General features: G+C 40.5%; 2 protein-coding genes across 3 annotated transcripts in view; one reads left to right on the forward strand and one right to left on the reverse strand.

Annotated features, from left to right (window-relative positions):
* banp (BTG3 associated nuclear protein) overlaps positions 1 to 19,964 on the reverse strand; it is a 37,834-nt gene extending 17,870 nt beyond the window's left edge. The window contains exons 1-11 of the mRNA XM_071503031.1: positions 19,652 to 19,964; positions 17,033 to 17,111; positions 16,629 to 16,738; positions 16,329 to 16,528; positions 15,962 to 16,051; positions 15,547 to 15,719; positions 14,190 to 14,429; positions 12,147 to 12,305; positions 9,183 to 9,304; positions 7,514 to 7,585; positions 4,396 to 4,440 (exon numbers count right to left, since the gene is read on the reverse strand). Coding sequence (XP_071359132.1) covers positions 4,396 to 4,440; positions 7,514 to 7,585; positions 9,183 to 9,304; positions 12,147 to 12,305; positions 14,190 to 14,429; positions 15,547 to 15,719; positions 15,962 to 16,051; positions 16,329 to 16,528; positions 16,629 to 16,738; positions 17,033 to 17,102 — 1,281 coding nt within the window. The 5' untranslated portion in view covers positions 17,103 to 17,111; positions 19,652 to 19,964. The remainder of the gene's footprint in view (positions 1 to 4,395; positions 4,441 to 7,513; positions 7,586 to 9,182; positions 9,305 to 12,146; positions 12,306 to 14,189; positions 14,430 to 15,546; positions 15,720 to 15,961; positions 16,052 to 16,328; positions 16,529 to 16,628; positions 16,739 to 17,032; positions 17,112 to 19,651) is intronic.
* Positions 19,965 to 21,951: 1,987 nt separating this feature from the next.
* On the forward strand, positions 21,952 to 26,993 carry ces2b (carboxylesterase 2b). Of its 2 annotated transcripts, XM_071503018.1 has the most exons (14): positions 21,952 to 22,073; positions 22,188 to 22,296; positions 23,310 to 23,502; positions 23,591 to 23,732; positions 24,093 to 24,226; positions 24,387 to 24,540; positions 24,671 to 24,775; positions 24,890 to 24,988; positions 25,134 to 25,277; positions 25,419 to 25,496; positions 25,580 to 25,718; positions 25,827 to 25,976; positions 26,082 to 26,154; positions 26,247 to 26,993. In XM_071503018.1, the coding sequence occupies exons 2-14, from the start codon at positions 22,221 to 22,223 to the stop codon at positions 26,431 to 26,433; spliced, it is 1,674 nt and encodes a 557-aa protein (XP_071359119.1). In that variant the 5' UTR covers positions 21,952 to 22,073; positions 22,188 to 22,220; the 3' UTR covers positions 26,434 to 26,993. The 2 variants fall into 2 exon arrangements, with proteins under 2 accessions (XP_071359119.1, XP_071359110.1); XM_071503009.1 differs by lacking the exon at positions 21,952 to 22,073 and having other exon boundaries at positions 22,080 to 22,296.
* The last annotated feature ends 226 nt before the right edge of the window (positions 26,994 to 27,219 follow it).

The raw sequence follows: 27,219 nt of genomic DNA on the forward strand, positions 1-27,219 counted from the left end.
CAACTGAAAACACACACGGAGCCAAACAGCCAATAAAAATACAAACAACAAAAGAAAACCCTCATATAAAGCAGATGCATTCACACATCACAAATGTGCCTGCAAACAGATAGCCAACAGCACCTTGAACCTATTGGTGAATTAGATGATAGAGCTCTTAAGCAGACTGTAAAATGGAGAAATGAGAAGCCGAAAGCACATCGTTCCAGTCGGCGGGTGGCTTGTTAACTCCTCCTTCACCCCAGATTTTGACATATTACTGTACATAGGGTGAATGTAGTAGTTTTTAAATGCAGTGTTGGAGGTCCAGTAATTCCTTACAAAGCAGTGTTACTGTAATCACATTACAACTTACTCCATTGGAACAAAGTAAGGAATTAATTTACTCAGAGAAAAAATTTGTTGTTACTTGAGTTACACTCTTAAGCCTCTTAAATCTCGTCATTGGCATAATATCGATGGAAAATTCTCCTTCGTCTTATTCTGCCTTCAGTGCATGCCAAAAATTTCTGAATTATGAAAAGGGTGTATATGAGTGAGCCAACAAAGTGGCAAATACAACTCAGAAAGTCTGAATTTATGGCTACGGACTCTATTTTTGACTATTTTTACTACAAACCTTGGAAGTAAGTACTAATGTGGTCTTACTGGGCCTTCAAACACAAGGGGCTGCACTGGTGGAGGCGTCCTGTTTAAGATGCTGGTGAGATGATGAAATATGATCCAATACAGATGATTTGAGTAATAGCTCCATGAGTCTGGAGGCATATCAGAAGCCAAAACACTGCACAGTGGTGTATAATACTATGAGGAAGAATTTTACAACTTTGGAAAGTCATTGTATTTTATCCTGGGTTGCAACGAGTGCTGGATAATCAGCAGAATTACACCGTCCATGTTACAAAGTAATGTACCAGGATTATGAGGCTACATGATACCAGATGCAGCATTAAATCACCTGAATGAATGAGAAGCCCTAAAACATTTGTGACCTAATTAATTTGAGTACCACAACTGATTTCAGGTATAATGAAAAAGTTAGGTAATGACTAGTGGAGCTGCTTTTGGGGGGTGGGGGTGGTGATTGCCTTTAAAAAAAAAGGAAACAATAATGTGTCATTTCCTGGTAATGACCCCAAGTGAATGTGTGTATCCTCCATTCACATTTTAGGCAGAAAAAAAACATCTAGTGCCTCTTTCATAAAAACACCTGTTGTAACAAAATGCCACAAAACAGTTTAATCACCAGATGGGCAGCGTGAGAGGGAACTTCCTGCCCTAAAGCCTTACTTCCAGACAAACATGATGAAATCGTGAATGTGAAATTATGTGTTGGTCTTTAGTGTCCATATGTGGCCTGAAATGGTCAGACACAGGGCGGCACTGCTTTGATCGAGACTCGCTTGGATCTCAGAGGAAAGAACACAGTAACAGGAAGGGCCCTTGGTCCAAAACATTCAAGACAGAGATGGAGGAGGGGAGAGGGCTGAACACAGACACAGATACTGGGAGGACACGAAGAACATCTATGTGTATGTTCAGGGGTGTGTGTGTGTGTGTGCGCTTCTAGGGCTGTGTGTGTATGTTTCTTGTTGGTATATCATTATTATAACTAACTGTATGGTTGAGTGTGGTGAACCACAGAAATGGCAAGGAAAAAAAAATACTGGATACCCTCTCTGTATGCTATTGAAATGCTCTACGTAATCTGCTATTGAGAGATGTGGGTTTCTCGAGACGCAATTGTCCCTTTAACGCATTAATAAGTAGAATTATCCACTTGCCTCCGCCAACCTGTCAAAGTCTGGTCAGAATCTCCCCTTCTGTTCCTGAGGATTTTTGGATATTCAACCACAGTCGAATAATGAGTAAAGTTTTTTTGTAGAAGTTTATGTCACAGAGAAGTTGATCTTTGACTGTTAACATTTTATCCTTTTTGACATCTGTGTAAAATTGTGTCATAATTTGTGTGTGAATTCTTGAGTTATGGCCAAAAATGTGTCATGTGAAGTCATAGTGTCCTTGACCTTTGACCACCATTCTGGAGTGCAACTGAATGTTTGTGCCAAATTTGAAGAAATTGCCTCAAAGCATTCCTGAGATACTGTGTTCACGAGAATGGGAGGTACAAACAACCTGAAAACATACAGTAATGCCTCCAGCCACTGCTGTTGCTGGTGCAGATTCATAACAATGAGGTGAAACAGCTTTAGTTTTCTTTTAAAATGTATAGACTGCAGCTATATAGCCTGTGGCCAGATTGCAGCAGTGCAAAAGCTGGGTTCACAATTTTGAAAAACAGGAGGCTGGGGCTGATTAAAAGTGATTAGCTTAAAGCCGACTGATACACATCCAACCGACCATATTATATTATCAAGACATTTGCCTGCGCCTCGTCCCCCTGTTTTGACTTTATATCCTCTTGACCATTTAAAACTGAGAACTCCCTCAATGTAACTAAAAACTATGATCAAAATTATGTTACACATTTACACGGGTTTACCTCGCAATGCTTAAAAAAATCCTTCTGGTATCCACACTTCCTGGAAACCACAGAAATGTATCATAGTGTAATATCTGTGTAAACGTAAATGTATTTTTTAGGTGACAGCTCTCCAGTGCACTTGGGGAAAGCTTTTACTGAGCATCATGAGTGATATTAGGCTGGTCAGTGAATCCTGATGTCAGAATCATCCAAGTTATACTGAAAGTAGGTTATATTTTTGGCTTCATTTAACAGTGTGGGTAACCCATGGTTAACAACCTGCACTGTTACATTTAATCCCTGACAGTGCGCACTCATAAATATCCAGGTTAGGCTAGGTGACTTCCTCTCCTGGTCTCTCGCTGCAATGCTGGCGGAATAGCATGAGCAAAACATTAGCAGAGGAGTTGGGCACCCCCCCCCCCCCCCCCCAGTAGAATGGATTTACTGGAATCATCAACCACCCTTGACAGTGAGCTACCCTGGACACTAGAACCTCAATTCCACAAAGTGGTAGGAAAAGAAAAAGAATAGGAAGGAGCATATGAACTATATTCCACAGTGAAAAAAGTGGACTTAATGAGCTGATGACCACAGTGCATGGTGAACCGGATTAATTTGGACTGATTTAGAATGAAGAGACTGCTTTGAATTAATGTTTATTATTATTATTATTATTATTATTATTTTCCTTTTCCCTCTTTCCCTGAAATCCATAAAGTGACTACAATTTTGGCAATATCAAAATTGCTGCATTTGCTTATATCTCCTATTTAATATTAGTGGAATACAAATAAAAGACAAGGTCAAAACCTAGTATATGGCTGGACCGCTAATGGTCAGTGTGTGAACTTGACATCCTTGCCTCCTATTTGCATTCTGCCTAGTGTCAGCATTTCAGCCCTTTATCTGTTTGCTTCTGTCCTACTCTCTGCGCTCACGGATACAGTATTTTATCTCTCTTGTTTTTTCTCTCAACAGTTTCCAACTACTGTATTGACTGGGACCTTTATTTACCTCAACTACAGAAGGTAACAGACCTTTATGTGAGGCAGGTCTTAATTTCTAATTCTCAACCCTCATTTTGAGAGCAACAGCAAATGGGGAAAATCCAATCCAGTCATGTGGCATTCAGCTGACCAATGGTGGAAATACAACCATTCAGTCAGTCGGTCAGTCAGTCAGTCAGTCAGTCAGTCAGGGACATTTGCAATTATAAGGCTAGCCCCATTGTTGTACTGTAACTTATCTATTATAGGTCCTCAAAAAAAACGGGAAGATGGACATTGGTCTGTTTGTTTTCCAGGTGAATGTGGCTGTCATGAATGGTGCATTGGGTAAACTGCTGAAAGCTATTCAGCAAAATATTCCTAACACACCTACAACAGGGTCACCACACTTGCAGTGACAGTACAACAGAGGGCATGAGGGTGACGTCATTATACACAGATGTCAGCAAAGATCACTACCCTTAATGGTAAAAACATTCAGCATCATTCAGCGTCATGTCAGAGACACCCTGTCAAAATCAGCTTCTTGGTCCAATTTGCCACCTTAAATCTCAAGGCTACAGAGTGACAGCTTTGGTAATGATGGAGTTTTGTATAAAAGGTTGTTTCCTGTCCACATTTCTTCATGTAGGCAGAACCAGAAGAACAAAGATCCTGCTTATACAGCCCGTAGGGTGTGGGACCACAAGACACATGAATCATTTGTGGGAGATATGATGAGGACTTCTGTATAAAGCTGAACAGCCAACACAAAACCACACATCACACATTACTGTTATCCAGGCTTTGTTTGTAATAGATTTGAACAAAAGCATGAAATGATACAAATATGTGGGTTATCGTCTACATCATATTCGTGTATTGTGACTTTTATTTAGCCTATTATAAATGTGTTCTTACCTGTCCATCCTGACCAACATGCACCTGATGGATCTGGAGGTTTCCCTGAAATAGAGAAATGACAAGTCACGACATCATCCTGCAGCCACACATTTAGTCATCTTTTAAACAACACTTCTTTGTCCTCCTAATCGCCTTAACCTGATTACTAAGACCTGCATTGTCACAAGGGGAATGAAGCCATGAAACAGCGCTAAACTGAACCCCTCCCTCCTGTGATCAACAAAGTGCTGCATGACAATGGCATTATCTGACTGTTTGAACTATTTTTACAGGATTCTGAGTAAGCAGGGTTTTGGCAGAGGAGTGTTAGCACATGATGACATAAGAGACATAAGACATGAGAAGTGGATGCAGTGTCCTTGTATTTAGGTCAACTGTCCTGTCATCTCCGGCTACACCAAGACTCTTGTAAACAAAAACAGAAACACATTTGCACAGGCACAAGCCCATCACAGTCTCATCAAGATGCAATGACCATCAAAAAAATCACTGAACACCCACAGAGTTATTAACAAGACCACATGAGAGAGGGCATCACACAAGCCATATTTAGCCAACCCTGAGTCTCAGCTGTTTTCGCTTTCTAATTGTATTTTATGTATATGTGCAACACTGTCTGCACTGCCATATGGCCAGAGAGCAATGTAATCTCTCAAACAGCTCATTTCCTTTTCAAGCACGCTAAAACCAATGTCTATGATGAAAGGGACCCGTTCCTAATGAAAACATATTCTGTGAGTGGCAGTTGGGAGAAGTGGGATTTTGTTGCTAAGCTTTGAACTCCAAAAAACAAACAATATCATGGAATGGGAAGGAGAGAAGACGAAAAAAAAAATCTGGGCTCAGCCACAAAGAGCAGGAAAAGCTTTAGAGCTTTTCTGCCTCCAATTCACTCCGTCTCTCTCACTCAATTGTGCATTTCTCCCTGAGTGTCCTTTAGCACAACTGACGAGGAAATGAGAAAAACACTTGGTCAAGGTGTCAATTGCTTTTGCATAACATTCAAGCTGTCATACATGTGTGGCACGTATCATGTACAGTACACGATTACATATGTGTGTGTGTGTGTGTGTGTGTGTGTGTGTGTGTCTGTGTGTGTCTGTGTGTGTCTGTGTGTGTCTGTGTGTGTCTGTGTACACAGACTGGCGCCCTGAAATAAATCTTTCTCCCACTTCCTAGAAAAATCATTAACAATGATGCTGATGTGGAAATTCCTCTTCAGCAGTCGGTGTGGTTTGGAGTTAGATTCTGATTTCAGCTGGCAGGCCAACACTGTGTGCATGCAGAGATGTCTAGTGGGGGACATGAGACATCTGGCCATTACACAGAAACAAAAGCCCTATTCTCATGTATAAGCAGGAATATCTATAAACATTAAGATGCTATATATGAAACATCTGCTAAAATTCACTTATGACCTTAACATAGTTAGGTATTCATTGGGATAGCTGTCAGCATTGGGAAAACAGAAACATGATTCTAACCAATTTGACAGATAAAAAATAAGTTTTAATAAGTTTGATAACTATTTTCCATGTAAACCAGTGTACAGTCTACAAAACATCACAAATTCATTGGGAACTAGAAATGGGTGTAGCTGAAAGTTAGATTTATTCTTCTTGCACGCAGCTGAAGGTAGTCCAGTCCTAATTTTCTGAAGAAACACTTGGCGAGCTATCAGTGTGACAGAGAGCTTCATCTCAGGATACTGTAACTTGGAAGAGTAATGCACTATGGATGCCACGATGTGGAAATTTTCCCACCGGGTTATAAACTCATGAAAACAAAGGTGTTACTGATTATACCAGACATTTTACATGTATGTGTCTGCTCAGTATAGATCAGGGGCTCCATCATTTGCAGACACTTTTATCCAAAGCAACTTACAAGTAAAGGAGTCCAGTAAAGCTTCAGTGCAGTGGGAAACCTTGGTGTAGGTATTAAGTGTCAGTGCAAGGAGATTGCATAAAGAAGTGCACCAACAGTGCACAGTAAGTGCTAGTTAGACATGTTATGGATTTTACACCCGCTGCAATGCAGCGCCAAGCACAACGCAAATGTCTTTGCTAGTTTCAGAGCGATGCAGTTGTCATTTACCCATCCAGGAGTCAATAGCAAATTCATTTGCGCCCATCTGAGCACTCACGGGCAAGTTGGTCTGAGGTGTGGTCAGGTGCATAGTTAGCGCATTGCTATCTACAGGCTGCGGAAGGTGATTGCATGATTAACCAGGAAAAATCTGGTCTGAACTCAATGGCTTATTACTGTTATTTTGTCAAGTACTATTATGTGGCTACATCGGTGGGTGCACAATGTGCTGAACTGCACATATGCGCACGTGCACACACACTGACAAACACAACTCCAACTGCCTGATTATTGTGTGTAGATGCCCTGCTGATACTGAAACAGAGTAGAGGAGATCATATAGGTTTTGTGTTTATAAAAAAAATGAAAAAAAACAGTAGGACCAGTGGGTGGCATCAGTGTGTGCCTGAACACTGTGTAACACCTGTAACACCGACTACAGCTGCAACCTTTTAATGCACTAGACAGTGGTTTTCAGTATATGCTGTCCCTCCACTGGCCTTAAATGTACAGTTCACTGAAAAAAGTTTACATGAAGTTTATATAAAAGTTTACATAATTATTGATTACTGTTCAACAGAAAAGCTTACTGAATGAATTCAAATCTATCAATTTCACCATTCACTAGCTAAATTAAGGCAAAAGTCTTTGTTTCAGTAAAGTCAAAACATCAGAATTGTCTTTTGTCCAAGGGCAGTCAGATGTATTGTATTGTATATTAAAAATAATTTCAAACAGCAAGTCAAATAATGCAAGTCATTCGCTACCCAGGAGTCGACCAAATTACAAACCAGACTTCCAACACAGCATACTGACATTCCCACACTAAAGTAGACAAGATTCATTCTCTCCCAGCAAACCACTTCTTTCTCAAGCATGACTTCACTGTTATATTCTGTTTGGAGACAAATTCCCCTAAGTGACAGAAAAATTTTATTTAACAGGAAGACTGACTTAAAAAAAGGAGTGGTTGATTGTTTCTCTTTCTCACTCTCTCTCTCACACACACACACACACACACACTTGCCTCACTGTCCTGTGTGATCTGCACCTCCTCTCCTTGTGGTACCTGGGCAATGTGCAACTGACCCTGTGGAATCTGAGAGATACAGATGAAGGGTGAGACACAGTAGAAGGGAGAAGAACTGCACAAATATGACCAATAAAGACATTTGCAAAGGCATGTTTTCCTTTATTCCAAAGCACCAATTTCAACTACAATGCAATCTACATATAATTATCATTGAATTTCAAATGATAGCTAGAAAGTGCTTGTGTTTCCCTGTTGAGCTGCAGTAGAAGGAAAGAGCAATTTTGTACTAAAAAGGCCGTAACTGGAGGATCCCTTCTTGATTTGCCCAACTGACTGATGAAGCCTCATATTCAGATCAAACTATTGACACAGAATGAGGACTGTGGATTTCCTGTTCTCATCACTTACATTGAAATCATATTATGAAGACCTCTTTTAACTGCCAGTATTAACAGGGGAAACGAAAATAGCTGACAAAAACTTTTAATGTTCATGTGGGTATGTAAGTATTGTTTTAAGACATACTAGGGCAATTGTGAACCTTTCCTTAAAGCTTAATTTTAGCTGCAATTAGAGAATGCAATCAAATAACTAAGCAGCCCTAGTGTGGTACATGTAATCTGGCAACAACACAATACAAATTTTGTTTAGTAATTATGGTTGGAGGACAATATCACTGCCAGTAAGTATACTTTATTTCCTCTGGTGTACTAAGAGTACTCATAAATTTCAGGCTCAGCTGCACCCTTTAATACTCTGCAGTGTCAGGAGGATAATAACTGCACAGTGAGCTCTCTCCCACTCTTCCACCTTCTCCCTAACTTCTCTTCCTGACTGTCCGCCCTTTTATGCCTGTTCCTTCCTTTCTCATATGAGTCACTCATCATCAGTACATCCAAATCCATGCATCATGTAGCAACCTATTGACAACGGAAATACTCAACACAGTCAATTATGAGTTAGCTTTGTGGCACTGTCATTGGGTCAGTGGGTGCATCAATAAGTCAAGGTGCAGAACGAAAATTACTTCTGTAATCTTCACATGGTACAATCAGATTGATGTGTGTTAGAACCACTATTATATTCTTAGTTGGTAACATTAACTTTGTAGCTCAGACACATGCACTTGTAGCACTAGGACAAGACGATGTCAGAGTTTAATTACATGGCCAGTTCCACTCTTGTCCCTCACAAGATTTCATGGTGCAGAAAAGACTAGATATTAAATGTCCATTCACTTCCTCTTTTTCAGCCCACCCATAACGCAATAGCGGGCCTGACTTTGACCTTTGACCATAGCGGCTGTGCAGGGTCATCCATTCCCTGAGCATGGAACACTCCTTCATCGACATAAGCTGTAAAACATTTCTGCAGAAAGCTCTATTTGTTACTGTGGTGAGAGGTGTGATCTGTCACATGCACTACAAACCCTGCTCTGTGAAACCCTTATATGATGACCGCTAAAGAAAGACAGACAGATATGTACCTGTATACACACACATCAGAAAAAGGGAGCTGATTGGTAGATATATACTCGATACATTTTGTGAGGAGGACACAGACCCATACTCTTACTGTTAGAGCATGCTTGTTGTGTGTTTGCCTGTAAAGAAAATGTTTGCTGATGAATTCAGAGAAAGAATAAGGGATGTCTGATACTCACCACCTGAACTTGTCCATCCTCGCCAATACGGTGGAACTGGACCTGCTGATTGGCCAGTGTGTAGTGCAAGGTTTGCTGAGTGGCAGTCTCAATGTGGGCTGTTTCTTCTGCCATGCCTCCCTCTGGTTAGGAGGACAAGCATAACAGTCATTAGTGCACTCGTGTACAGTGGAAGTAGGTCATGAATACAGTGTGACTAATTCCAGCAAACATCTGAAATAAGGATGAGGTCTCTAAGACACAGACGCTTGCAGACACACAATCCCACACACACCCACACATGATCATGCAAGGAGCCTCTTTGCAAAAAAAAAAAAACCTGGCTAATTCCCAGGCCATCTGTTGGATGATGGCATGTTTATACTTCATCCAACGCCTAAATACACAACAAGGACTCTCCAGCTAGCCATCCAAACACACTCATGGTCTAGCAGCCAAACACGAACTCCAGGCCTCAGTCTAAACACCCGCTATCACACCCGCAGTCTGAAACTCCTGCATGAGCGCGTCGCACCACCCGCCACAGCTACACACCAACGCGAACACGTCCAGACACAGTGACAGCAGTCAAACACAGCACAGCGTTCAGTGACAGTGGAATCTACACCGCAGGCCACAAAATAAATAAAATTACACCTTCTCTTGTGAGCCATCAATCTGTGCGACAATAAAAAAAAATAATCATCTGGGAGAAGTGAGAGCTGAAAAGATTTGAAGCCACTTCTCATAACAAACCATGCAGCAGTTAACTTTGCTGAGAAAGGCAGTCTGAATGTAGCTTTGAATGACATAAAACATACAGCACATATCACATACACCTCAAAGGTTCTGCTTTGTGTTGCATTGCTTTGAACAGTAAGGCTGTCTCCCATCTGTCATTATTACAGCTATGTACTGTATTATGCAAATAATCCTCAGTGCTTTTGTTTACCAGACAAGGAAGCAAGACACAGGTGGCTTGTGGAAACTACAGTTTTGGTCTGAGCTCTACTTACTGGCTCACTGGTAAATAATGGTTTTAAAAGCAGAGGAAATGCCTCTTTCCGGTCCATTTACATATAATCTGATTAAGGCAGGAATGATTATTTGGTGTGTGTCTTTGCATGTTTGTGCATGCAACATCTGAACGAGTATTTGTGTTGTACACTCTGGGGTGTGTGTAGCCTGAAAAGGCAGGGTCTGACAATCCATCCCTTGTGTGTGCGTACAGGATATTTGGGTTTCCCCTGCAGTCTTACTTTTCCCTGGTCAGAGGTGAGGGGTGATGGCTCACAGGGAAGGAAGGACAGCAAGCATTGTGTGCAGATTACAACCATCTGCAGCAATACACACTGTCACACATCTGAATTTGGGTTCAGGTCTTGAAATAGCTTTCATATAGCTGATGAAATAGGACCTGTGTGAGTTCACTATGTGACTATGTTTGTTGATGATCTGCATAGTCATTTCCCAGCATAGAAGTAATAGTATAGGAAGTGAAAGAGAAAGGGGGGGATTTGAAATAATTTGTCTATTGGTACAAAACAGCCAAGCATTGAGAAAAACATCCAAATAAATTGCATGACTTGACAGCTCAGAGGTCATGCCAAAAATTAACCAACCAAAAATTTGCACCAAATCTATTTGCACCCTCATGAATACTAATGGGAAGTGTCTCAGTGAACTCAAGAGTAAAGTGTTATAGAAATGGCAATTCATTGGTAGCAATCCAAACTTTGGTAAACCATAAGCAAGCTTTATCGGTTAAAGTTAAGAAGCTGATATGACTTAACTGAGAACTCCCTCAAAGTTTGCAGAAAGTAAAGATTTCAATCCATTTCTTTCAGATTGGTTGAGCCCCAGTTCAAATTCACAGCTCAAAGAAAAAAATATGAAATTCTTTTGCTGACAGGACAAAGTTAAAATGTTTCATAACTACAAGCCAACTGATGTCACATGCTGCTCCACTGAAACCAACAGAAACTGAAAACCGGTGGTAGCATCACTGGCCTGTGAGCAAAAGAAACAGCAGCAGATGTCTCTGTTTTGGGGTCTGTAGTTGATTCTCACAACTGTGCATCTTATTTGATGAGAAAACAAGCACAGAACCATGGCAACATTATCAGCTGATAAAGACTTATGAGAGTGAAGCCAGGTAGGTATTCGTTTTTTCAGACCATAGAGATAAATTTTAATGTGATCACTCCCAAAGCATTTCACAAGAAAGGTGTCAGAGGTTTTCAAAGTGCTTTGATTTCTTAAATACAAAGATTCACATGCTTAAAAAGGTTGCCTTGAATGTGATCTTATCATGCTGAAATTCACCATTCTGCAGGTTTAGCTGTATGTACATGATTCTCTGTATTCATCATGACAGTTCACTTAGTTTTTCACATGTTGCTTATGTTGGTTTGTTCTCTGTTAAGTTTTATCAGATATGTTTGTGATAACGATGATACCGTAAATCTCATCCTAGACCAAATGTAAAACTTTGTTTTGTTCTGGAAAGTAACATTAAAAATCCAGAGTCATCTTAAATTTGAGAACTACACATAATTCATTTTTGGTTTAAATGCTCTTTTACTCTCTCATTGCTGCTGTATCTTTTTTTCTTTTTGCCACTCTCTCTCTCGAGCAATATGTTGATGAAGTCTGAATCTTAAAGCATTACAGTAGTCTTAAGAAAATCTGTTGTCCTTAGTATGTATGTTAATGCATCAAAAGCACTCATAATTAACTCCAGCCCTCACCGTTCAGGGGTACATGAGATCTTATTATGAAGTTGTTATTATGGACTTTTCTTGAGTTATTGTGTTCACAACAATCTACACATAGACACAAACACCACTGCATTCTAGTTAGCATGTGACATGGTTGGGAGACACAAAATGTTATACAAATCTGGGAAGGTCTTACTTCCCCAACACAACAACAGCACAGACAAATACATGCTCTACAGTCACTTGATAATATTTGGTACTCTACCTGTGACTGAATTGCGAGGTGTGCGTTTGGAAAAGCTCTTGACAGCCAGACTCTGGCCACGCTGCTTGCGTCTCCAGGCTGTGCGGCACTTTGAGTCAATGCTTTGCTTGATGCGGTACCAGTCTGACTCAGTGATGCCAAATTTGTGGAACAAGTGACCTATGGGGGCATGGAAAGGTCAAAATTCATCACATGCTGTATAATTAATCATATATTGTTGACTTTGATATGAATGGGTGTATCTTATCTACAAATTGACATGTCCCAAGGCTATCTCCTTTCCAGTGTTTCAATATGTAATTTTGCCTCAGAATCACTACCCCCTTTAATTTTCCTGCTTTGATCACTGGTGGAAGAAACAAGAAAATCCCATACGCTCAATGAAAATGTCAGTTGCACAATTTATAAGTGAAAGGTTGTGTCTTTGCATAAAAATATATATATAATAGGATTATTATTACGCCTTGTCTTAAACTCTATACAACAACAGTATTATACTTACAAAATAATATAAAATATAATTTGGAATTAATACCATTTTTTTCACACAATAAAAGAAAGCAACTGGTTACTGCACTTGAGTAGATAATGTTGCTATCTATTTTGCTTTAGAAAAGGTGTTAACAATCGCACCACTTTGATCTGTAACAGATGTATACTTTTATGAAAAATGAAGGAAACAATGTCCTGTTGCTGCTTACTTCTCCTCCACAGTCCACACCATTGGACAAGCAGTGTTAGCACAGGCCAGTAACTGTCCCTCATCCCTCTCTCAGTTGAGGAATATGCAGGTGAGACTGGATGCAGCTTATTTAGTGGCTGTCTACCACAGTACCATGAACTGTTCAAAGGAGGTGAGCTGTTTGATAGCTCATTTCTACAATAATTAACAACACAGGTAGCCTGAAGGAAGAAAATGAGACAGAGTTGAGGGGTATCTGCGGAGAGTGGGATGGCCGTGTACAGCAGCTATTTCACACCTGATGGGTCCTGTACAGGCAGGCATGGCAGGTACTCCTTAATTCCCTTTTTCCCTTTTTTTATTGCTCCAGTTAATGCATACCTCTATGTCAGGCCAAATCTGCATGTAACTACACACATTCACACCGCAGAGTGGAAATGCAGATAACCATGTACACAAACACTTGTTTAATGCCCAAGGGGATATTCACTAAAACCCCCTAAAGGGGGCACAAGCTGAACTCTGTAGAATAGGCTACAGCTAATATAGCCCCTTTTTAAAATGCAATGTGAACAATGCAAATATAGTATATAGCCACAGGACTTTCATAAATATCCATCTGTCTACCATCATAACCTTAAGTCTGCTTAATCAAGAATCAAAGGGTTGACTGAATTGAGGGTGACTCCATTAGGATCTTTCTACCAGACATGTGCTTGTCATTTAGAGTCTGGTATGTTATAAAATGTGTTGCACATTAATGCGTGTGTTTGCAGTGATGAATGCATGTTGTTGTAACCCGCCTTGGGAATACAGACTGCAGTCTATTTCTGTGTTCAATTCAGGGCCACTTTGTAATGGAACGGGGATGAAGTGTGGGAAGGTCTCAGAGAGTTCATTTATTGCTATAAGGGGGCAAGGGTTTAAACTCCAGCTGAGTGAAATTTATTAGTATAATTTCAATTATGCAGAAATCATGTAAGAATCATGAGATAAACATCAGTTACTAGACATCGCCTTGGCAGTTATTAGTGATTGGTTTTGCCAACTAAGTCATCACAAACTGGCAAGTTCAAACAGCTCAGAAAGACTTGACAAGGACTCAAGGGGTAAAACAACAAACTGTCTGCTCCTACGCATACATTTAAGGATTTTTTTTTTCTGGATTTCCCTTTGAGGCTCAAGAGGGTCTGTCAGTGCTGGTAGCTGCTACATAAAAAGATGCATACTGAAAATTGGCTTGTCATGCTGTAAGGCTTACCACCAGGTACATCACTGTATAAAACCTATCACAAAGTGAAGCAGGTGGCATGAAATTGATACACCTGTCGATAGTAGACAGTTATGATGTCAGGACTCACAGCGAATGCCATAGATCATTAGCGGGTCCAGCTGCTTCTTGCCATGTTTACCCTGCCCAGAGAGATTTGACATGGCCTGGACCTCTCGATGAAACAGGTAGTCCAACAGCGTCAGTGCCATCTTCTCTGCTGTACGGCAGTTTGTGCTGATATGAAGCATGTCAGCTGGAGACACTGGGCAACGAACTCGCATCTCTGGGTTGTTCTCATCACCTAACCAGGTGCCCTCTGGAAAATCATCTAGAGACAAGAGGAGGAACAGTTCTTCAAACACAGCTACACAGCTCTCCTTTAACAAACCTGTTGTCTGTTAATAATAATGATATCCCTGCCAATATGTAAAGTCTACCTACCATTCCGTCACTGAAGAAGAGCAAAATATATCCATTCTATAAAATGTATTGATTCACAGGTTGACTGAATCAGTACTACACTGGTACAGAGTCACCTAGACTCTGTACCATGTAATACAATAGCACACCCATGTGGCAGTAAAGACGAACTACATAAATTATGGGCAAACCTGCATTATTATTAAAGATATTAAGAAGCAGAATAAGTGGTTTGGCTGTTTGCTCGCAGCATGTGTTAGCTGTTAAGCCCACCACACAAACAAAGTCACAAACAAAGCATGAGACACACTGTTCTGAACACCATATGGTACTATCTAGCTAATGCTGACTAACATTATTTTATCATGGCAACCCGCAGCTGCAAATAAATGAACAATAGTTTGCCTTTGAAGATAACCATGGACTTCCCAAGTACACTGAAAATAATCAAACCAACAATCACAGAAAATATAACAACAATGTGGACTTCATTTAGGTTTGCACAATTACATGTGGACTATTGTCTCTACGGCACAGCCAGAACCACTGAGTAAGCTACTGAAAACATGAATGACCAATCAGAACATTTATCAATACAGTCTGAGGCAGAACCACAGGGACATGAATATGATACATCAGCAGTTTGCTTCACATTCAATATAGAGACCATCTGAAAGAGTCACGTTAGCCGCATACACCCAATTAAAACAGTTATAAAGAGTTAAATGTGAGGTAATTACCCTAGTAATATGTTACAACTGCCTTCTGCATTGCAGAGTTGACAAAGAGGACTTTGCAGCACAACACTGTTTTGCTATTAATGTAATAATTTGATTTGATTTTGAAACCAATAAACCCATAACCTTTACTTGTAATGCTGTATATAATCATGTGAGGAACAAGATTTAAAATCAGTGGGCCGGTCTTCAAACAAAAACAAGTACAGATGCAGACTAAAAGAGAAGAAGGAAAATAACACATACATACTGTATGTGTGTTTCTATGTCAACAGTGTGGAGTCATACCTTCTGAATTGAGTGTGATGAGTGTGACATTTTGACCATTTTGCGCGTTGCTGGAATGGCCGCCATTGGAAACAGAGTCACTAGCCTCTGAGCCACTCTCCTGCTCCTCCTGACTCTCTTCAGGGCCCGGGACCTTTACCAGGATTGTGTTCTGCCGCCTCCTTGTCACAGTGCTGAAAAGAAACGCAAATATACAATAAGCTGGACAAATGTGCATACAAAATCACAGCAGTAGCCACCTTGTACGAGGAAGTGAGATTTTGTACAGTCCTCTATTGCCTGGGCTGAAAACTGGGGAAAGGGAAATTTGCTTATTTTTTCCCAATAGAGACCCCAACATTGTTTATGAGGCACTGTGTTGGATTGGGTTTTCATATTTCTGACTAAACATATAGTGTGATCATGAGCCACTCACTTGCTGAGCAGATTCTCCAGTGGGGTGTCCTCTTGGCTAGAGCCCTTCGGGTGTTCACTGCTCACTATCACATTTGTTTGTGGGACAACACTGAAAGAGAAGTTGAACATGTTGATTTACTGCCACATATATGTGTGCTTTGCACAGTCTAAACTAAGCATAAGTAATGTGGTTCTGCTAGTCCCTATAATCACAATACAGCTTTGTCAAATGACTAAAAAGACAATTTTTCTGCCTTCTAAAAACACACTTTGGCCTCAGAATTTTAATTCATCCACATTGCACTGCACTCTTCGCCTGAATGAAGACCATGTTTGATGCTCATGCATGCTCAAAATGTGATGGTTAACAAACACTTCTAACTTACCATCGCACTTTGTTCCAAGTTTGTGTGGCCCCCTGTGGTGACCCTGCAACCATAGGAACCTGGATTGGACTCTTGGCACAAGGCACCATGCTCTCAAGTTTGCGTCCAAGGGCTTTGCATGTGGCATCCAGAGCCTGTAACTTTAACTCAATTCCCTCCAGTCGCTGGCTGATTGATGTGGTGAATGAAACCAACAGGTTCTGTGAAGACAGAGAATAGAATCTTGCATGTGTAATTCATCCTCTCAATTTTTATTATTATCCAGTAAATGTGAAAGCATCTATTATACAAAGCTGGTACCTTGATAAAATGTATTTCTTGGTTGTTGCTGTTGTTCTCTTGACTGTTGCTTAATTTCCTCTTTTTCCTCTGAGGCCTTTCTTCATCATCCTCGTGACTGTCCAGCATTTCTGGCATGAATCATATAAAAAGACACCCACAGAACAAAACATGAAAGCTTTTTTTCTTTTTCTTTTTTTTATTAATTTCACTTTGTAATTATTAAGTATAATATCATACAGATTTAAAATAACTGTTACAGTTATTGATTAAATGTTCATTTTTGCATTTGTGCTGCATCTACTTAATTGAGAACCTGACCATACCTGGTCAAAAAGAAATTCGCTATATATTCACTATACAGTACACTGATCAGACTAGACAAAAAAAAAAAGGGTTTTCATATTGCTTCCTAGGATGCCTACCTGTACGGTCATTCTGGTTAAAGTCCTCCACTGTTATTTGCACAATTTCATCCAACTCTTGCTCAGACATCGTTCACAGCTGAAATAAAAAAGCAGGACAGCAAAAGTATTTCTTTACTGACATGCTACTAGAAGGCAGAATATTTTCCTGATGCGCCTGTTGAACTTAAAATATGACTTGTCACACAACTGAAGTCATATCATTTCACTTGTTAGTATGCTTCAGGGATGATTAAAAAAGTGTCATACCGAAATGAATTACATCTGACCAGGAAGAGCACAACCTATCAATGTGAATGTATTACTATACCTAGCCAATGGTAATGCTCATCTCTGATGGCGATGAGTCTGCCTACAGGTGGGAGACTGAGCGTCTGGTGACCTGGTGCAGGCAGAACAACCTAGAGCTAAACGCTCTGAAGACAGTGGAAATGATAGTGGACTTCAGGAAGAGCCCAGCCCCACCCACCCCCATCACCCTGTGTGACTCCCCCGTGGCTACCGTGGAGCATTTTCGCTTCTTGGGAACCACCATCACACAGGATCTCAAATGGGAGCTAAACATCAGCTCCCTCATCAAAAAAGCTCAGCAGAGGATGTATTTCCTGAGGCAATTGAAGAAGTTCAACCTGCCAAGGACTATGATGGTGAACTTCTACACCTCCATCATTGAGTCCATCCTCACCTCCTCCATCACCATCTGGTACGCTGCTGCCACGGAGAGGGACAATAACAGACTGCAGCGTATCATCCACTCTGCTGAGAAGGTGATTGGCTGCAATCTTCCGTCCCTCCAGGACCTGTACGCCTCAAGGACTCTGAGGCGTGCAGGGAAGATTGTAGCTGACTCCTCCCACCCTGGACACAAACTCTTTGAGACACTCCCCTCTGGCAGGAGGCTGCGGTCCTTCAGGACCAAAACCTCTCGCCACAAAAATAGCTTCTTCCCATCTGCTATTAGCCTCATCAACAAGGCTAGAGAGCCCCACTGTTGCTGATCAATTGCACCAATCACCAGAAAAAATTCCTTGTATGTGAAAACATACTTGGCAATAAAACTGATTCTGATTCTGATTCTGATTCTGATGTTTAGTCTCATCTGTTATTGTCGATTTTTTCTATATACTGCTTCTTTTTCTTACATTATATTCTTCTTAGTCTTGTCTGTACCTAACCTGTCCAGGAACTGCATATGATACAACTGCTACAATAAAAGCAATTGACTGCACACTACTGAAAGCTCATTTGTCTTCATGTCCTACCAATATGATGTAAGTCAGTCCACTGTGGTGAAAGAGTTGTGATGTAACTGCACTTGCTTTTGATTGTGCAATCACTATTCTGTGTTCCAACATAATTGTATGGACATCTACAAATTAAATGAAACATAAACATTCATTTCTGTGCATTACATCAATGAACAAAGTTTCCCTGTCTATGCATTTCAGTCTACTGTGGATTTATTTGTGCTTTCATCTGAATTAATTTGCTTCTTAAGGTACATAACACCGTCAGCATGAGTATGGCAAGTGAAATGTAAAGCTTCTAAAAACATTCATAGGCCAGTATAAAAGTATTCACCCAAGAGTGTTTATTTTTTGTTTGTTTGTTTTTAACGACGATCCTGGCTGATTTAAGGGCAGTCACCTTATGGAAAATGACATTTCTTTACACAGTTTATGTAAGAAACATAAGGATACATTTTTAACTCCATCAGTAACTGAGTAAATTACAAATGCATTGTAATTATTGTATATTCGTGAGCTATACAACTCAGATCTAACCACAAGTATGGTGAAAGTAGTGATGTATTTTTTATTATTTCATGTGTCAGCCCCTCCTTGAGTTAATTCCCCTAGTTGTATATTCGTGTACAACTGCAAATTTCAGTCCAATATAAGTGAATATGGGCAAATCCGTGAGAATAATGTATAGTGTCATTATCAATGATAACAACTGACTTTATTTTGGAAAAGCGTCCAGCATTTTATTAACTAACGGGTGATAATAGCTAGCTCTGGTAGTATGAGGGAAACGAGGTAAGGTGCAGCTGTTCTGGCAAGACCCTGCTTCCCTGGATGCTACCTTCCAGGCTGCTACCGCCATGAAAATATCATATAGCCTTGGTAAAGTCGTGCTAGCCTGGCTAACTGCGTTTTTACTGGCGCTCCACTGTTAACGTTACGGCTAGGTAGCTAACTGGGCGGGGGTCTCATAACGATATTAATCATGGGCAAAACAAAACAAAACTGACGTAATTTTGGTATTAATGTAATTCCAATCGATGTATCCCAGCTAACATTATTGCACATTTCAGCAGAAAATCCGTTCTTATTGCATTAGCCAACTAGCCCGAACAAAAATAAAGCTAGCTAATGTTAGCTGGCGCTCCAAAATCGGATTTGCATGCTAACGTTAAAGCTAAAGCAGGGGTAAGGAGTCGCCGTTTAGGCTAGCGTGGTGATTAGCATGCTAGTGGGGCCTAAAGGCCGACGAAATGCAATGCAAAAATCGTAACCTATTGGAAGAAATAACAATAAAAAATCTGATTTTGATTCAGCTTCTTTCCCCCAGTGCTGGCACACAACACATGTACCGTGTAAGATTGGGTTATATTACCGTGTGAATGATGAATTCTCGTGTTGTTTGTAGAGATTTCGATAACGGCGCCGTTCCTCGCGAGAGATGAGCCCCTGCCCCCCGCTTGTTCCTCACATGGACGGATCCTCACTCACGGAGGGGATCCCGGGAGCAGTCGTGGGGACTGTGCCGCCGACAAGCCGCTCGCAAATGAAAGTCATCAGCGGATATAACGTTAATTACTGTGCATCTTGCGTTATTGTAACAGGAGGAAACTGTGGCACCGAGATGTCTTTTAAGCCGTTTAGCCGATTGTTTCGTATTGATGATCTAATGATTGCTTTGGCAGAAACCATCGCACTTAAATCCGCGGACGGGGTACGCATTACTACGAAAGGAACAAACGTTTATCAGTCAGTGGTTATTTTTTTTTTTATAATCGACGGTTTCTGAATAGTAATTCTAAATGCATTGATACCATAGAAGAAATTATCAATTTGGCAACGCCTCAATTTTGTGTTGGTTGTAGCCGGGTCACAAAGATCCAAGCAGTTGTCACCAGCTGTTACCTCAGACTAAAAAAAATAAATAAATGAATAAAAATTTTTAAAAACTGCCCAGGACTACATTTAATGTCACTCGTAACATTTTTCAGTGGTTTTCACACCACTTTTCCCATGACTGTTGGTGTGAAGGAGGAGATTTTTCATCCTATCGACCGAAATGGAAAACCGAGAAAAAAATATCATCTGAGCCAAACAAGAATCGAACCATGATCTTCTGATCCGTAGTCAGACGTGTTATGCACATAGACTGTAAATAAAAAGGTTATGCACGACTAATCAAAAATTTCATAAAGTATACCCTGAGAGGTTAGTCCTCTGTCTATTTCTCATAAGTTGACTTGCAGAGAAAAAAAGAATAATTTTGTATTTATGTGTAGTGGGACTTCCATCTAAGGGGACAAGTGGAGCTAAACCACTGCAAAAAAAAAATAAATGAAATAAAAGATAAAATGCGTTGTAAAGATACAAACAGGAATTTAATAAAGCTGGAAGGTTGTAATTTTCTGTTTTGTTTTGTTTTTTTCCCCTGAAACCTGATTTCTCAAGCACAGCCCTCCATTTGCTGGCTGAGTCTCAGACTCTGCAGTAGTTGTCAAAGTACTGAAGGTGTGATCATGGCTTTCTCTCCAGCTTGTCTTTTCTGCAAAGGATCATGTATGCATTCTTCAAGTATTTTCTTGTGCCAGTGTCAGTGAGCAGGCTTGCAAGCTCTATTTGACTTTTTTCTCTTCCTGTATTGTTGAATGGATGTCTACATTTTAGTTGATTGTAGCATAGCTGAGGGTGATGGGAGGTAGAAGAACATTATCTGTGAGGTTCCAGGTGCAGCCGTCACCACAAATTTTGTCCCCAGTTAGCCAGATTTTCCCCAAAAGACTCTCCTGGGGGCAGAGTTACTGCTGGTATGTAATTCCTGATATACTTATGTGAACATTTATTCTCAGTAATGTCGACTTCTCCAGGTAGTATACCACTATCAAGTGATCAATAATTAAACCCTTGATTACTGAACCACTGTGAAGCTGCAACTAACTCCTTGGCAAAGCATCAAAAACCACTGCATATTTTTCCTGTGTAACCGGGAACCTAAATTTGGAGAGGAATTCGTTGGGCCAGTCACTGCCCTGTGGCATTACCAAGTTTTTTAACCAATACAATTGTTAATTTCCGTAATATAGTGATTTATTTTTATACTGAATATTCTTGCTATTCCAAATGTAGTAATTACTTGGTGAAACATTATGTTTGTAAATCAGTTTCCAGGCCAGCAGAGTATGCAGTTTGTAACTGTCAATAGGTGTGTATGACTGGCCATGAGGTGACTAAGCAACTTCTGAATTAATAATAAAAGAATAAATAATAACAGTGATTAGTATAATATGTCTGCTAAAATGTTTCATTGTATAACTGGTTTTCAACTGCATCCTCAAGTTCACCTTTCTGTAATGCTTTTGGCCCTTGGACCTCTCAACTTAGCACCAGAGCATCAATCAATATCGATTAATCAATCCTGAAATCCTGAAATCAATCAATCCTGAAAAAAAAAGACACATAGTCTAATCATAAACACTGTTGGGCACAGTTCTTCTCAGAGCACTGGTTGGACGAGGTCCACACTGTTTTTTGTTATGTGCCCTAGTGTCACTTTGGTACAGTTGGTATAACTGTACATTATTTATCTTGGTTAAAATGACAATACTATAATTTTGTCAGTCAGTAACATGTGTGTTCTCAGTTATGCACATATTTGTCCAGTAACATGAGGCAGATCACACAAACTGTGAGATGCGTGGCGTGGATGTGCGGTGGAAGAGTGAGGGGGCGGGGCGTCTGCTCTGCGTCGATCAGCTGTTGCTGCGGTGTAAAGACCTCGGAGTCACGGTGACATCCTGCAGGTAATTACGAGCGCAGCATGAGCTAAGACCATAGACTGTATATGCATAGGACGCAGCTATAAAGTGACAGCGTCACAGGGGGGAACAGTCTCCACTTGCTCTTCCTCTTTTCAGAAACAGAGTCCACACGGAGGCCGGAGGACCATCATGAAGTTCTGTGCGCTGCAAGCTTACTTGGTTCTGACGTCGCTTTTATGTCTCGGTGTTGCTGCAGACCCACATGGTAAGTCGGAGAAAACTTCTTTGCCCAGTGACATCTGTGATAAAAAAGTAGTATGCGTTGCTTTTAGATTGTTGTTTTTTTTTTTTTTTGAAGTATTGTGTAACTCTCACAGGACTGAATCCGCTGTTAACTTGTTGCTTAGTGTTGTGATTGACAAAGCCCCTCAGCTGTTCTAGTGATACTGCGAATCACCGCCTCTTGAGGCTTATATTCCGCACTACGTTACCTTACACCTACTTACTGGCGTTATGTTGCGTCCAAAGGTGAAAAGCATAGTTCTAATTATTCAGGATAATCGCGCAGGCTTCCTGTTGATGCAGGATAACCAGAATATGAGAGTGAATGACTGTGGGTGTACAAACCTTCTGTGGTGTAAAAAGTTTCAGGATTGAGAAATGTGGTGCTTCATCCTTTTGCACAATACCCCCGCCCCCCCATGCTATCTGGTGAAACACTCAAATCGAGTTAAGCGTTAACACGGTTCTGACACACCCATCCATTGCTTTGCCGAACTTCATTCAGTATGTCAAAGTTGAATGAGGGCGTAGCTCTGCAGCCTGACCTGCACAGACTAAGTTTGAATGGGTGAATGAGTGTTTTCCAATACAGTTTAACATGATGCACAATAATGCATTAATTGTATAAAAATAAATGACAGGAAACTGTCTTAGAAACCAGGATGATATCTTCAAATTACTTCTTTTGTCTGATGAACAATTTGTTCTAGTACCACTCAGTTACATGAATTAGATCTAGTCATAAAGACAGTGTGGGGAAATTGGGGAAAGTATATCTTGTGGCTAAAATCAAATGGAAATTTATTGTATTTTCTAAGACGTATTCACTTGTCAATTGCACAAACACAAACACAATCTACACAACAATCAAAGGTTTCATTTTTGGAGGAATTATATATGTTACTTGGCTATATCACATATTTTCCCTGGGAAGTTGAACTGATGAATTGTGAAGTGTCACATTGTGATTCTCACTCAGTCCTAATATCCTGACAGCACCTGAAGTCCACACAAAGCTGGGGAGCCTGAGAGGTGAGTATGTGACTGTAAAGGGGAAGGAGACCGGAGTCTATGCCTACCTGGGTGTCCCATTTGCCAAGCCACCCGTAGGCCCTGCTCGGAGATTGGCCGCACCTCAGCCTGTAGAGGGATGGGAAGGAGTGAGGGACGCCACCAAGCAGCCGCCCATGTAAGACATCCATCGAGAATCGGGGCTGCACACCACACTTTTGGGAATCATGTCAAATACATGTTGATAAAAAAAATCTCCTTTTCAGGTGTGTTCAGAGTAAACAGGTTACTTTGGATCTGCTTGAGAAAATTGGCGGCATGCTTGCGGATATTCCAGACATTTCAGAAGACTGTCTTTACCTCAACATCTACACCCCTGCAAACAGAGCTCACAACGCCAAGCTCCCAGTAAGTAAGCTCCTTGTTGTAGGTATGGAGTGATGCTGCTCAGTTACTTAGGTTCAGCTCTGGAAAAGTTTGATTACTTTTTCTGGAGAAGTTGGTTTGATTGCTTTGAAAGAATTGATAATGGCAGTATGAATAATGATGCCCACATTCAGAACCAGACTGCAATGGGATCACCTCAGAATACCTGGCCCTGTTTTGACACCATCAGCTTCAGGATTTAGTCAGAATAAAAGGTGTTTATATTAATGTGGTTTGATTGAAATTCCTCTGAGGTGAGCTCAGTTAAACTAAAGTAAAAAAAAAAACAAAACTTTATTTTATTCTTCATGGAAAAATAAGGGTCTTTCTTTACTTTACCAGGTCATGGTCTGGATCCATGGTGGAGGGTTTACTTTGGGGTCAGCCTCTATATATGATGGCTCCGCCCTGGCTGCTTTTCAGGATGTGGTTGTGGTTTCGATCCAGTACCGCTTGGGAGTTCTGGGCTTTCTCAGGTAATAACGCTCACGTCACTAAGCCTAGAACAAACAAGGATTACATTCTGCCACAGTTGACCTGATCTGTACCACATTTGAACAAAAATTCTGAATTGGGTAGCTTTGACTAGCTGGTGTGAACGCAGCCTGGTAGACTACAATAGTATTTTCTATCCAGCACTGGAGATGAGCACCTGTCTGGGAACTTTGGATTGCTGGACCAGGTGGAAGCTCTGAGGTGGATCCAGCAGCACATTCACAACTTTGGTGGAGACCCAGATTTAGTTACAGTATTTGGGGAGTCTGCTGGTGGAGTGAGCGTATCCCTACTGGTAAGGATCAATCTAGAGAGAAGGTGCTTTTAAATAGACTCATTGTTTTGTAAGTATTGCAGTGTTATGTCACTGGAAAGTTACTACTGTCCACAGAACCTGTCATTATTTCTCTTGCTTTAATTACCAGCTTCTCTCACCATTGTCTGATGGCCTGATCCACCATGCCATTGCTGAGAGTGGCACTGCTGCAATGGATTTACTTGTAACAAATGATCCTCTACCAGTGACACAGGTAAATTATTGATGTACCAACTTTTGTGTGTAAACATTCTTCAGTACACAATATTGAGAACATCATTGTATTTTTAAATTGTTGTGATTGGATCCCTCATATTTCTGTCCACAGATCGTTGCAAATATATCTGGCTGTAGCCTGGAAAGCACAGAGAAGATTGCCCATTGCATGAAAAACCTTGATATTGATACTATTGTGAAAATTGTAACGGTGAGACACTGTATGCAAAGCTGATGGAGACTCACTTGAAAGGATTAGTTGTTTGTTTTCTGCAAGACCTCTGTGAAATGTTTGGATTCTATGTAACTGTTGTCTCTATTTGAACTTTCTCTTTTATACATTTTATTCTCTTAAGGAAGAAATATTGAGATATCCCATAAATGTTGATGGACACTTCATTACAAAACCTGTGGATGAACTGTTCCATAAACATGAACTTCTCACTGTGCCATTCATGACTGGTGTTAATAATGATGAAGGGGGCTGGTTACTTCCTGGCGTAAGTACAAAATCCTCAATTATTACTGAAATTTGTGACTGAAGAGCTTACTGATTTCCGGATCAGCCCATGAAATTTTAATTGTTTTGTTTTGCTTCTGTGTGTGTCTGAAATGTAAAATGTAGCTTCATCCTCTCTTAGTACTTCGCTCCTCCAAACTGGACAGAAGGGATAGATCGGGAGCAGGTCATCAACATGATGTCAAACATCTTGCCTGATGTAAGACAGATGCTGCCTGACATTACAGTACTGTTCTTCCTTATGCTTGAGCTTCTCTGACACGTGTCCCTTATTTTCTTAAGCCCATCATCAGAGATCTGATAGCAGATGAATATATGGGAACTGGTGAAGATCGTGTGAAAAATAGAAATGCGTTCACTGAGTTGCTTGGAGATGTCTTATTTAACATTCCAGCCATTAAGACTGCCAATGCCCACAGAGGTAATTCTTTATACATGATTATGCAAATCTGTTTGACCCCTTTATTTGATATTTATTGTCACACACTTTCATAAACCAGTTATATCACACCCATTTGTCTGTTACCAGATGCAGGTGCCCATGTGTATCTGTACGAGTACCAGCATCCTCCCATATTTCTGCAGGCAAAAAGGCCAACCTTTGTTGGGAGTGACCATGGCGATGAAATCTTTACAGTGTTAGGATTCTGTTTTACAACTACCCATGTCAGATTAGCTGGTAAGTGCAGTATAAAAAATACTGGATCACTAAATCACTATATATGTAGGTGCTCTTGGGGCTTCCTGGACTGCAAAGTGTTTTACCAGATTGTCATTATTTTAGAGGCGTGCACTGAAGAGGAGCTACAGTTTAGCAAAACCATGATGAGCTACTGGGGCAACTTTGCTCGCACAGGGTAGGAATTACCCCTTATTATACAGTAAGTTGTCATATACATGGAGATAAGACAATCTTGTTAATAACGTGTATCTATGTGCATGTGAGCAGGTCTCCTAATGGGCACGGCCTTGTCCACTGGCCAAAGCATGGGGCAGACGAAGACTACCTGACAATTGGTTTAAAGGAGCAGGTACCGAGTCAGCACCTGAAGAAGGCACGGTTTGTCTTCCTGACTCAGACCCTCCCAGAGAAGATCCAACAACACAAGGAGAAAATGGACCACAGCGAGCTGTAGAAAAGTCAGCTCAATCAATTTTTAATTGATTTGATTATGAACCACAAACACGTCAGCCAGTAATGCATTAGACTTGCTGTGGGAGACTTATGAAACTAATCAAAATCCATCCATCCATACATTAGCTACACTGAGAGGGGGGGGTACACACTGGACAGGTCCCCAGTCTGTCAGCTAATAAATGATATTTTAAACAACTGATATACAATTGTAGTACTTACTGTAACCCTTATCACACATTAAATGAAATATGAAAAGGAGATCCTTTGAAAATGTAGCCTGAAAAGATTTTAAAATTCCACAGTTGAACCTGTGGGTCTGTGTTTGTGTGTGTAGTGGTAGTAGAGTTAAATGTTAAATTTGGGTGAATATTTTTTAAAGCCACTGTTTGTATTGAACATCAATTTGAATCTAGGGCAAGTTGCTTCTAATCGGGAGTTCTTCTCCAATATGTTGTTGAAGGGCACCTTAAATCATGGGAAATGTCTACGTTTGACCATATACCTGATATCTCCTTCACGATCTGGATTCTAATCTAAAATAAAAATCTTTTGACGGTTTGGTTGTTTTGTTTTTATCCCTGACACACATATGCACTGACCATTGATGTGAAGGGGTTAACATGGGTTATTTGAGTTTATACTGACAACAGTGGTTAGTGATCTGCTATATTGGGTTTCGTTTATCACAGGGCTTGTGTAACATAAGGCTGTTGAGCAAAGTGCTAAAAAATGTTATGTAATCAAAATTTACCTGTGACACTAAAAATAAACATAGTGGGTGATA

The sequence above is a fragment of the Trachinotus anak genome, unplaced genomic scaffold (assembly GCF_046630095.1).
Source record: "Trachinotus anak isolate AG129_WGS33_773 ecotype Australia unplaced genomic scaffold, CSIRO_AGI_Tana_v1 ptg000002l, whole genome shotgun sequence".
Classification (NCBI taxonomy): Eukaryota; Metazoa; Chordata; class Actinopteri; order Carangiformes; family Carangidae; genus Trachinotus; species Trachinotus anak.

Coding starts and splice junctions, on each gene's coding strand:
- ces2b (XM_071503018.1), top strand. CDS start 22,221: ATGAAGTTCTGTGCGCTGCAAGCTTACTTGGTTCTGACGTCGCTTTTA. Junction 24,776..24,889: donor ATCCTCTACCAGTGACACAG/GTAAATTATTGA, acceptor TTCTGTCCACAG/ATCGTTGCAAATATATCTGG. Junction 25,497..25,579: donor TGTCAAACATCTTGCCTGAT/GTAAGACAGATG, acceptor TATTTTCTTAAG/CCCATCATCAGAGATCTGAT.